Source organism: Trichechus manatus, unplaced genomic scaffold (assembly GCF_000243295.1).
Source record: "Trichechus manatus latirostris isolate Lorelei unplaced genomic scaffold, TriManLat1.0 scaffold00119, whole genome shotgun sequence".
In the NCBI taxonomy this organism is placed as follows: Eukaryota; Metazoa; Chordata; class Mammalia; order Sirenia; family Trichechidae; genus Trichechus; species Trichechus manatus.
Window position 1 is genome coordinate 3,664,684 of NW_004444055.1, and position 12,357 is coordinate 3,677,040.

A 12,357-nucleotide genomic window follows, 5' to 3' on the forward strand; every position below is an offset into this window, starting at 1 on the left:
GTTAGCTGGTAGGGGACCTCTGCATGAATCTCTCCTCGCTCTCCGTTCTCTGTCAGTTTTCTCACTCCATTTGGTGCTTGGCTGAGTTCTTTATCTCTTCCTTTGATGCTTTAGGGTTTCAGGATTGTTGTATTCTCTGTTCAGCTTAGTTTTTTGGATCTTTGCTGTGGAGGGATGGCGTGGTGCTTCTACCTAGAGTGCCATTTTGCTGGAACTCCCCATTACAGAAATTCTGGTTTTAGCTATAGTGTCTACAAATCATTATATATGGAGAATGATGTGAAGCAATGAGAAAAAAATCAGATAATTATGCTAAGAAATACATTTGCTTGAAAGATAGAGCTGAAAATAAAAATAGGTACTGGGGTTTTAAAATGTTGGAAGTGTATTGCCAAATAATTGTCTGGCTTTGTTATTTTGGTATATTAATCCAGAAACAGACTATGCAATGATGAAAATTTCATACAACACTATTGTAGTGAGGTTATAGAAAATAATGCACTCCCCTACACCTTAGTGTGTGAGTATTAGTAGATTTAACATTTTGAGGACAATTTAACTATTTATTAAAATGTAAAACGTTGTATTCTTTGACTCAAAATTCCACTTCTGTGAATTTATCCATAAAAATACTTTCACATGCACACAAATGTATTTATGTTCATGCAAGGACGTTCTATGCGGTTTTAGTGTAAATGCAAAAAATAAAATATATAACACTCATATAATATATGGATGTGTGGTTTTCCGAATCAGTAAAGATGTATATGCTGATATGGAAAGATTACCAAGAAGTATTTTTAAGTGAAACAAGTATGGTTGAGAGTAGCAATTATCTTTTGTGTTTAAAAATGCATATTTACATGTATGATACACACACAATTATAATATGTATAGGCATGCATCACCTGCACGTACATATTTGTATAAAAAGGGGAAATTAATTATGTGCACATTTTTGTTTCTCATGAAAAGCTTCCTGAAGACATAAAAGAAACAATCTAAGCAGGGGAACTGGGGGTCTGGAGGTGATAGGAAACTCACCTTGCATTCTATATTCTTTGTCACCTTTCAATTTCTAACCATGTGCCTGTACTATGAACATATATTTTAAAAGGATCAATTCTCCTTAGAATGTATTCCTTAGCTTCTTCCCTAGCATAATTACCATATCATCTTCTATATTTTTTTTCTCCACAGACAGAGAAATACACCAAATAACTAGTCAGTTTAGCAAAGATCTAAAATGAATTGACAGATCTTTAAGATGAGGAAATGTTATTCAACAACTGAAGGTTATGTGTATTGTTGGATATGACTATTTGCATATTGTGACCATAATGAATATTTTCCCAACAAGGCCATTGTAATTTTGAAAAATTTTTATTCTTATCCTCACACTCTTTAATGAGTTAAGGAAAAAAAGAACATGCTTTAGTGAAAAAAAAGAGAAATAGAAAAGTTTAATTAAAAACATCTACAACTTGGAAAAATACCTAAAGTGTTCATTTTTAAATTTTTATCTCTAATATAGTTAGTTTGAAATTATGTAGGATAGAGATCCCTAGAAAATGCAAGTTACATGTGATTTCTTAATTATACAATTGTTTTATCATTTAGTTTTGTCCTTTTTGTTCATCTTCTAGGTATATTCCTAACTCATCTGATATTTTCTTAGATTACTAAAATGTCAACATATCTTAAAATGCTTAGTTGTATTTTATGTAATCATAACATTATTAAGAACACAATTTGAAAGTATTATGATGAATTTTTTTTTAAAGGAGTAGTAAGCATCATTTTGTTACAATAGGCATGATCACTGTAACCATTATTTGAAATTAGACAAGACTTCCAATTGGCAAACGAGGTAGACACATATATGCTTGAGGAGTTTTGCTGAGATTGATAGGGTTTCCATCCAATCGAATGTCCTCCAGTGCCTTACGAATATAAGTCAAATTTTTAACATTGCAGAAGGTATCTTCATGCATCTCCAGAATGTTGTTATTCTAAAAAAAATGAAAATAAAGTATAAAACAAGATATAATATATCCATAATGCTAATTACCTAATACATTTTGCTTAACACTCATTTTGATTATTTTGTTCCTTGTATTAAAAAATACACATTAAGTGATTATTATTGGTCAAACACTTTCTAAGCAATGGGAATAAATTAGTTAACAAAATAGACATATTCTTGCCCTTATGGAGCTTATGTTTCAGTTGGGAAATATAAAGTAGAAGGTGAAAAAAAATTAAGATTATTTCCCAAAATGATGAGTGTTAATGAAGAAATAATAATGACTGCAAAAAGTGATCGTAAGAGGTAGCACACAACTGAGCTGAGAACTAAATAACAAGAAGACACAGGCATGGAAAGAGCCAAAGAGCCAAGGAAACAACAACCCAGGCAGAGAAGAGCAAGTTCAATGTTTGAGGAAATAGCATGGAATGTTGAAGGAATAGGAAAAAACAGATAATGCGGTGGAAGTGGAAACCTGGTGGCGCAGTGGTTAAGAACTTGGCTGCTAACTGAAAGGTCAGCAGTTCGAATACACCAGCCACTCCTTGGAAACCCTATAGGGCAGGTGTACTCTGTCCTATAGGGTCCCTATGAGTCGGAATTGACTTGACGGCAACAGGTTTGGTTTTGGTTTGTTGCAGTGGAAGTGAAATGAGAGAGTGAGACTGCAAATATCAGAACAATTAGGTAATTTTTCTCTCATCTAACCTTTATTAGTTCCTTTGGGTTTAGTTCGCTCTTCTTTTTTCTAGTTTCTTAAGGTGGAAGCTCAGGTTATAGATTTGAGGGTTTTTTTTAAAATATAGGTATTTATAGCTGTTAATTTCCCTCAAAGTACTTCTTTTGTTTCATCCCATACATTTTGGTATGTTATGTTTTTTGTTTTTATTTGTGTCAGACTATTTTACAATTTCCCTTATGATTTCTTTGACCCTTTGATTATTAAGGAGAGTGTGGCTTAATTTTGACATATTTGTGGATTTCCCAAATTGTCTTTGTTGTTGATTTCTAATTTAATTCCATTGTAACCAGATGTTATGAATTTAATTATTTTCTTAGTGATTGCTAGGCAATTGTGTGTACCTTCAAGTCGATTCCAACTCATAGTTGGATTCTAAATAACAAAATAGAAGTGCCCCATAGGGTTTCCTAGGCTGTAATCTTTATGGGTGCAGATTGCCAGGTCTTTTCTCCTGCAGAGTCACTGGTGGGCTCAAACTGCAGACCTTTTGGTTAGGAGCTGAGCACTTAACCATTGTGCTACCAGGATTAGTACTAACTTAATTCAATAGAGTACAAAAACTTTGCTCTAATGTATCTCCTTTACCTTCTCCCTCCTTTGTACTATTATTGCCACATAATTGTATATTTTTATTTTATCAGTCTATCAACCTAATTTTTTAAATTATTTATTTGTGCAATTGTCTTTTACAACAGACAGGTGCTGAGAACAGCTGCAGGAGTGTGAGAGATTATAAAATTTGCAAAACGGGATTCTAGAATTAGTGTACTATATTCTATGCCCAGTCTTCCCATTTGCTAGCTGGGAAAGTGCAATGAGTAATAATGTATGGGTCCTGCACCCTAATGGGTTACAGACTAGTTGAGACAAGCTATTTAAACAAATAGTTGAAATATAGCAAGGCACGTTTCATGGTGGAAATTTGTCTAGGTACAATAATAATACAAAGCAGACATTATGTTTTTGGGGAGGCAGGGAGGGAGTGCAGATTCAGAAAGGAGTCTTAGTGGTGCAGTGGTTAAGCCTTCAGCTGATAACCAAAAAGTCAGCTGTTCAAATCCACTGGCTGCTCCTTGGAAAACCTATGGGGCAGTTCTACACTATTCTGTACTGTTGCTGTGAGTCGGAATCGTCTCAACGACAACAGGTTTCATACATGTAAAAATGCATGGCTCTTGAAAGATGAACAATAATTGTCTAGATAGAGGTTTCACTAGATCAGGTCTTGGCAAAGCAAACATACCTAAATAAAGGCGTGGATGCCTTTCTATGTGGTCTTAACCAAGTCATTTGACCTTTCCTTGTAAACGTGAAAAGGATGAGCTGATTACTCTCTAAATTCCTTTTAAAACTCTAGCTACAAGTAGGAAGAGAAAATGGAACTCGAGTAAGACACAAGGAAGATATTAGTAAGGATGAAGAATAATACAGATTTCGTGCCTTTTTGCTTTACCGTTCCCTTTGATGGCCAATAGGTGCATGCAGTTTACAGTAATTGTGCCGGGCTTATCATGAATCAGGAACTGAACTACCCACTTTGTAAAATTTATCTTATTTTCTCTTCCCAACCGTATAGACAATCCCTTTGTTACAGATGAGAAACTTGGGTCCAGGGAGGTTTTGAAATTTGTCCAGTCATTAGATAGTGTTGGAACAGTAATTTAAGTCCCGGAAATCTGTTTCTACTAGCATCCTCATTCTTAATTGTTATACATTGTTTGTATACAAATGTTGAAAAACGTTTTTCAAACAAATCAGGGAAGGAGATTTTTAAAAAAATATGAACGTTAAAAATATGCAAACTGAGGGAGACATGTTTACTTTGTAGGGTCAACATCTTCGCAGATCACAGTAATGAAATTTAATTCATAATTGGAACACATGTTCCGAAATTTCTTTGAGAAGGCCCTTGAAAATCCTCCTTGCAGTCACAAGCAAGGCAAGAAGTATATATATATATATGTGTAGAAATTGGGCCCCAGAAACAGAAAGACCAAAAGAGAGCCATCCCGAAACAGGATGAGGGCTGGGAAGTACAGAGGCATTACTTCTGAAATGAACATATTCAGAAAAACTCACAAAAGAAACAGTTATCCAAACCTCATAGATAGATGTACACAAAAAGACATCAAAAAGTATAAAAAAAAAAATTAATAGGAGGAAAAGAAAAGGCACAGAGGTACACATTTATAGGCTGCGCAGAGAAAAGCACAGGAATCAGAGACCTGCTCTGATATAGTCAAATCACGTCTTGTAATGGTTTGCACTTTTTTTGCTAAACAAATTTTAATATTCCACTATGGTATTTTTTGTTTGAGCATATAATGGATATCTTCTCTACATATTTATACTACAGAACAGATGAAATTATTGTAAAATTTTCATTACAGCTGTAGGCTAATAATTACATAGAAATAAAAATAATTTGTTTATCTATTTTAACAACCAAAACTATTTATTTTAGTCAAACATATTTTTAATCACTTTGATGAGAAACGAAAGATATTTAGAAACTATTGGATTTTCAAGATTTTTGAAGATGTGTTTTTACTCATAACTTCAAAAAAATGTAGTTGGATGAGAATTAAAATAACGAAAACTCTCAAATATGTTGGTTTAGAAAAAAATTACATTTTCTTAATCCAGAGAGATGGGTGTTTGTCATTTCTCAGCAGATAGGAATGTCCTAGGATTGAATTTAATTCACTATTTTAAACCTAAAATGAGTAGCTGAAATTGATTTTTCTCTGAAAACGAAATCAAATTAGACTTTTTTTCCTCCCTTTTTTCTTCCATTTCTATTCTTCACAAATTTCTTCAGCAAGTGGAAATTCGTTATTTTTTTTTTCCAAAATAATTGCATTATTATTTGGCAAAAAATGAAAATAAAGGCTATGGTTCTCAGAAATTGATCAGGGTGGCTAGAGTCATGAATGCAAAGATCCCTTGTACACAGATTGAGAGGAACAAGTGAGAGAAGAAAAAGAAGGAAAAATGTAACAGTGTTTCAAAATACCATTATAAACAATTGTTTGTGTCTTGGACCTCCTCTTTTTGGTTTTGTGTTCCATGAAGCATGTCTTACCAGTAAAAGCTTACCTGGAGGTGAAGGGCCCGTAAATTTTCTGGGAGTGGCAGAGGGATGTGGTCCAAGTTGTTATCCGTAAGGTAGAGATGATGGAGATCATACATATCCTGTAAACATTCCAAATACAGGGATGTAGTAGAAGTTATTGATGTCTCAGTTGTATTTTTTATTCCCTACACATGCAACTATCTGTAAAGTAACATGTATCCAATCAGGTCTTATTTCATAAAGTTGAGGCAGACTAATGCTGTCAGTTACTAGACAAATGAGTTTTGTAATGCTTGATAGCTAGCAAATATTCTTCATAAAGATGAAGATTGTTTCTCAATCTCTAAGAAGAATCTTTGTCCACTTCAACTTTTTTAACTTAAGCAAGGCAGCTATTTCCCATAGAAGTCATTTTTGGGTAGGATTTTGAAGATTTTCATGAGGGATCACAAGAATTTTCTTCATTTTTATAGGCATGAAGAAATGAGAACTGATATAACCACCAGGGATGAAGCAGCGCTAGAAATTGTAGAGGAACTTTATAGACTTAGGTTTGTCAGAATTGGGTTTAAAGGAAGATACTACAGTTCTGTTTTCCCACATGAAGGCCTTGCTGGATAAAGAGCCTAGATAGTACAGTGGTTTAAGTGCATGGCTTTGGAACAAACCGTGGGGTTCAAACCCTGACTTTCCCATTGACTGATGTGAGACACTGAGCAATTTAGTTAATCTGTGTCTCAGTTTTTTCATATGTAGAATGGTGATAATAACAATATCAACCACAAGGGGTGATTGTACGGATTAAAGAGTTATTAAATGTGAAGTGCTTCAATTAATGCCTGGCACAAATAGTATATGCTATATGTATTTGCAAATATTATATGCCAGATTTTTTTGTTGTGGCGCATATAAATATGAACAAAGTACAGTGTCTGTCTTCAAAGAAGTCTCCAGAATTATGATAACATATAAAGTGTAATGCATTGCCATAAGTAATAACTTTGATGGTAATGGTGGGTAATACCACAGTGAGAGCCATTTGTGTGAGCCTGCTACCTTCTTGTCCAAGTCACTTCCACCTATGATGACTCAGCAATGGAAAGATACAGGCCCCAACCTTTTAACTTCTAGATATCATCGCTATTCCTGAATTTTCTTCTCCTTTCCAAGCAAACTAGGTTAGGACATGTGGCCTTGGCTAGAATAATGTGCAGTTCTATAAAATTGTATTTTAAAACTGTCTGTTCAATGCCTATTTAAAGGAGCAGCTTGAATGGAACATAAGTGGGTTAGAAAGCCTGCTGGTGACTGATTCTTAGACTCTATGCTGTTGTTTCAAGCAAGTCAGTCTGTCCCCATACTTACTTCCTCCACTTAGTAAACAAAATCCCTAAGATTAATAAGCTATCTTCCTTACAAGTCAGTTTTAGGAGACTTCTGTCCTGAAGACATTATTCACACCATGCACAAGCGGCTTATCCTTTTAACCGCATAAAGTACTTTCCCTAAGCAGAATTCTTGATAAAAAATTCTCTGGCTTATACTATTTTCAAGTGCTTCTTATAGATGGGTGCTCCTGGTAGCCACCTACTTCTTATTCCAACTCTGCTTTCTGTTCTCGGAGCTTGACTACTCTCAGAACTTAATAAAATGCAGTATTTCTTAACAAACATAAAAATAGGGTCACATGGTTTATTTTATAAGTTAAAAATCTCACCAACGTGAATTGCAGAAATAAAAAGGCTGCTCATTGACAGCAAATGGAATGAAATGAAAGTCCTTCCTTCATATCCAAGCTTAAAACTTACTTTAAATGCTTCTTGCTTTATCCCTTTTCTTCCAAGTCTATTGTTGCTAATATCAATAAATGTCAAAGTGGTTGGCAATTCTGGGAGCTGCCTTATTTTATTGTCACGCAGGACAAGCTCTCGAAGTTGAGGCAGCCTTCTGAATGCATCTTCATCAATCTCAGATATTAAATTTGATGTCAAATCAATCCTTTTTAAATCAGCTAGGAGAAAAAATGAAGAGAATAGTTAAATATTCTTGAATATTATTTGCTCGCATGAATATAGATATCAATATAAAATTTCTCATGTAAAAGCAAATATAAATATGAATTTAATTAGCAATGGACAGTTAATGAAATAATTATTTTAAACTACTTTATTAAAAATTCATTGTTTCCTCCAGGTAGTATTTATATGTATATAATTATAAGAAAGTTTAACTCTAGAAAAGAAATTGGCACATTACATTTAAAATAACTGGCATTTTCCCCACATTCTTCATACACTTTGTCTGAATTTTACTTTTTAAAATTTTTTCTCAGCGATGGTAGATTGTTATATAAGCATTAAAGATATCTTCAAATGAATATAATACTTTATGAAGAATAAACAAAAGTATCACAATTCTTTTTAGTTGGCAAAAAATATAATTAGAATTTAGGTTTGCATTATCAATCATAAAGCAATTACACTTTAATGGAACTTTGTTCAAGAAAGCCAAATCCTATTAATTATATGAATGGTATTATATACTATACTCACTCTTAATGCCATAACATAATAAGATTTAGCCGCATTAAGATATTTATTATTTCTTCTTAGTTGAAAATAGTCAGATTGAAAACTATAACAACTATATACTTAGTTTTATAATAACCTTTTAATTAATTGTTGTGTTTTCTTATCATTATTAAAGCAAATTTCTAAATAAGAAAAAAAAAGATTAGGAACCATATTTTGGCATTTAAATTTCATTCTCAGTACCCACATTTTACACTGTAAAAAGTCTCAGAAACTATGTAAGGAAGAAAGAGATATTAATATTGTCATCCATACTTAGGCTTGCAAAGTCATTTTTGTTGATCTTTTTAATTCTGTTAAAGCGGGAATAGAAATAAGCAGTGTTCTTGGGCAGTGGAGGAATAGCATCAAGTTCATGGTCATCACAGTATACGGTGGTACTTATACAAGTACACAAGAGACAGGTGGGAAAGTCTAAAAGACAGAGGCAGATAATTGCATGTAAGTGACAAAAACAATTTATAAGAAAGAATGTGGTTAGGTACGTTTGATAAATAAGATAAAACTCACACAAACCGTTCTGGTATATTTCCTATTTTCTCATATAGTGCAAAACTAATTTTAATTAATATTAATTCACTCAAAACAGTAATCATTTCTAGGTAAATGGCAGCAGGCTAGCTGGTGAAAGAGAGGTGAGCATGAAGAGACATAGTTCTATTTCATAACCTGGTACGTGAGATAGATGTTCATTAAATAATTACACAAATCAATAAAAATTATGACTGTGATAAGTGTCATGAGAACTAAATGAGCATAAAATAAAGGAATTTGACCTAGTCTGGGAGCCATGGAAAGGTTCTCTGAGGAAGTGATAGTTTAGCTGAGATATGCAGGAAGGGAAGGAGTTAATTATGTAAGCAGGAAGGGAAAAGTATTCCAGGCTCTTGAAGGGGGAATTTTAAAATATTTAATACTTGCTAATTTTTCCAGTCATAAATTAACATTTCTCACTCATCATAAAACTTTAAAAAAGTGAGGCATTTGATTTTTCCATATAGTCATAGCTTCACTAATTTAGCAAAAATTGATTAGGGTAATTTTTATAAACTCGCACCAGTTGTAATTTAATTCTAGTTTGATTCCTCAAGCCTTCATTATAGGGCTGCAGAATATGATCTTAAAGAACTGTGTTATCAATAGAAATGTATTTTGATTTTTAATGTACTAAATATTGTCAAGCTACCTAACTTTGATGAATTTATAAGACTTCAATTTCATTTTACAATTTCTGTAGCTGCTTCTTATATGGAAATTAAAATGAGAATTGAAGTTGTGACTTCATTATTCACCATCAGACTACTTTCAAGACACAAATAAGGAAAAAAAAAGTCTTAGCTTTTTTTATATTGTTTCAAAACTGACATTACTGAGCCATGATTTGAACTAAAACTTAAAAAAAAATATATATCTCATTTAAAAGATTGGGCATTTTACTTCACCGTTGTTCCTCGAAAAGCTAAAAAAAAAGAACAAATCAGTCAATTCTTGAAGGATCTGAAATTTCGTAAAAGTAAACAATGTTCTTGGGATATTTACTTTTCCTATTGTGGAGATTTTACTTCCTTATCATATTGTGTGTCTATCCTTCTAGTAGATATTGCCTTAGGATTTAGTGGTCTATCTTTAAACCCCAGCACTACTATATACCACCTCTGTGATCTTAGACAAATTTTATAGGATGTTGCAGTTTCAGTTTTTCTATCTATAAAACGGAGAAAACAGTAATTAGTACGTAGTGTTGTTGGGGCTAGTCAAAGAGTTAGTGTGCAGTTAAAATGAACGAACTCTTCCATTAATAGTAGAATATTGACAATAACTAACTATGACTTACTACGCCAGGAACTACTTTCATTCATTTAATCCTTACAACAACTCTATGATGTAGGTTTTATTATTCATTATTCCATTTTTTAGATGAGGCATAAAAAGATTAAATGGCTTGCTCCGGGCTTTATATGTATCAAGTGGCAGAGCAGAGATTGATATGGATGTCTTGGTTACTCCATGAAATTCAGTTTTGGCTTCTGCACCCTTGCTCTTAGTTCAAAACACGAAAACCAAACCCACTGCTGTCGAGTCAATTCTGACTCATGACGACCCTATGTCTTACACAGTAGAACTGAGCTCTATAGAGTTTTCTTGGCTGTAATATTTACAGAAGCAGATCACCAGGCCTTTCTCCTGATGCACTGCTGGGTAGGTGCCAACATTTTAGTCAGGGTGTTATTAGTCTTGCCCTATGTTATCTTGCTCGTCCCTCACTTTTGTTCTCCCAGTATGTTCTGTACAGATTTTTCTCATAATACCTGTAATCCCTTATCGCTTCTACGTTTATTTACATATCTGACTCCCTGTAATAGACATAAAGGTCCTTGAGAACAGTGGCCATTTTAAAATCAGCTCTGTAGCTCTAGAATTTGGAGTATAGAGACACTCAATACCAGCAAAACATTTGCAGTGGGAACCCTACTCATTTTTCTATATCCCCTCACTGCACCTCTCTCCAGATGTGTAAAATTATTCTGGTGTGAGTCCACTTGAGTATCCTCAAAGATGACACTGACAAATTCTAGAAAGAAGTATAGAAAAAAACCATAGAATCACATCTAGCACTAGGAATTCCTTCTCATTAACTAAAACATCCATTCCTTCTCATTAACTAAAACATTTCAGGCCATTTAAAATGGAGCCCAAACTTAGGGAATGCTTTCCTCTCTTTGCCTGTCTCTGCTGCTTCCTGGGACTGAGTGAGAAGCCTGTTTTCTATTAAGCACTCAGATAAAGGTCAGAAGGGGCTGGCTTCAAATTCAGTTCGTGAAACTGATATCTATATGATCTCTGACAACTTACCATCCTCTTTGAGCTACAGTGTCCTTGGTAATAATGAAAAGACTATTACTAACTCCCTCATAGGGAGATTGTAATAGTCAAATGAAGTAACGTTGCGAAGTGCAGAGTATTATGGCCTAAAGATACAAGTGCTCAATCAATGTGAAATATTATTACTATCTTCATGATCATCATCTTTATCATCACTTTGAACTGCTTTGGTCTGATCTCAGAGGCATAGACACTGATTTGTTTTTCCAGGAATACATTCCACCAAAAAAGTTTTGAATAAGCATGCCAGACAAATGTTTTCATCACAAATCTCTGTTTTTGTTTTTTTTTAAATTTAAATAAAACCAAAGCTGAATTATTAAAGCCACTTTATATTTGAATTTTAAAAAAATGCATGTGCATCCCCTGCTTCAAACTGCGTTTCTTCCAAAATTTTCTTTGCGTCATGCCAGTTGGAGGTTGGCAGTTTTCAGGGATGGCCAAGGGGACTTAATTACAATTTAGCTTTGATGTACCCAACCTTCATTGGTGTGAGGGCCCAAAACACCAGTGAATTCTGGCTCCTGTGGGGAAGAGCCATCGATCAGCCTGGAGGTGGATTCTTCCTCTTTCTCTTCACTCTCCTCCTCTTCAGGCAATGGTGGCGGGGTCAGGAGCTCTCTGTTCCCAGAAGGCATCACTGTCCCTATTTCAATCTGAGAAAGAAGCAGAGTTTGATCAGGCAGCGTTTTTCATCACTAAGTTGGGCAGTGACACAAATTTAAAATGTATCCATACGTGCCACAAGAGGGCACTCCTGTTCTGAAGTTCAACTCACTCTAGCCTGCTTGCCAGATAGGGCACATATGGTTCACATTATGTTACTGTTGTTTTTAATTATTTCTGCCTTCTCAAACCTTAGCAATCTTTTCCAATGCCTTTTTTTTTTTTTTTTTTTTTTTTTTTTATTTTTATTGTCTTTTTGTATTTTTATCTCATTAATTTGGAAAAATGTATTGTTTTCTGAATACATAGTGTTGCAAGAATGCATTATTGTTGTGAAAGATTCAAATTACTACAGAAGTGTGCAAAGTAA

At 34.0% G+C, this 12,357-nt stretch overlaps 1 protein-coding gene across 1 annotated transcript in view; it reads right to left on the minus strand.

Moving 5' to 3' along the window:
• Positions 1-1,367: 1,367 nt before the first annotated feature.
• EPYC (epiphycan) overlaps positions 1,368-12,357 on the minus strand; it is a 47,798-nt gene continuing 36,808 nt past the window's right edge. The window contains exons 3-7 of the mRNA XM_004384197.1: positions 11,803-11,977; positions 8,694-8,852; positions 7,656-7,858; positions 5,871-5,966; positions 1,368-2,012 (exon numbers count right to left, since the gene is read on the minus strand). Coding sequence (XP_004384254.1) covers positions 1,842-2,012; positions 5,871-5,966; positions 7,656-7,858; positions 8,694-8,852; positions 11,803-11,977 — 804 coding nt within the window. The 3' untranslated portion in view covers positions 1,368-1,841. The remainder of the gene's footprint in view (positions 2,013-5,870; positions 5,967-7,655; positions 7,859-8,693; positions 8,853-11,802; positions 11,978-12,357) is intronic.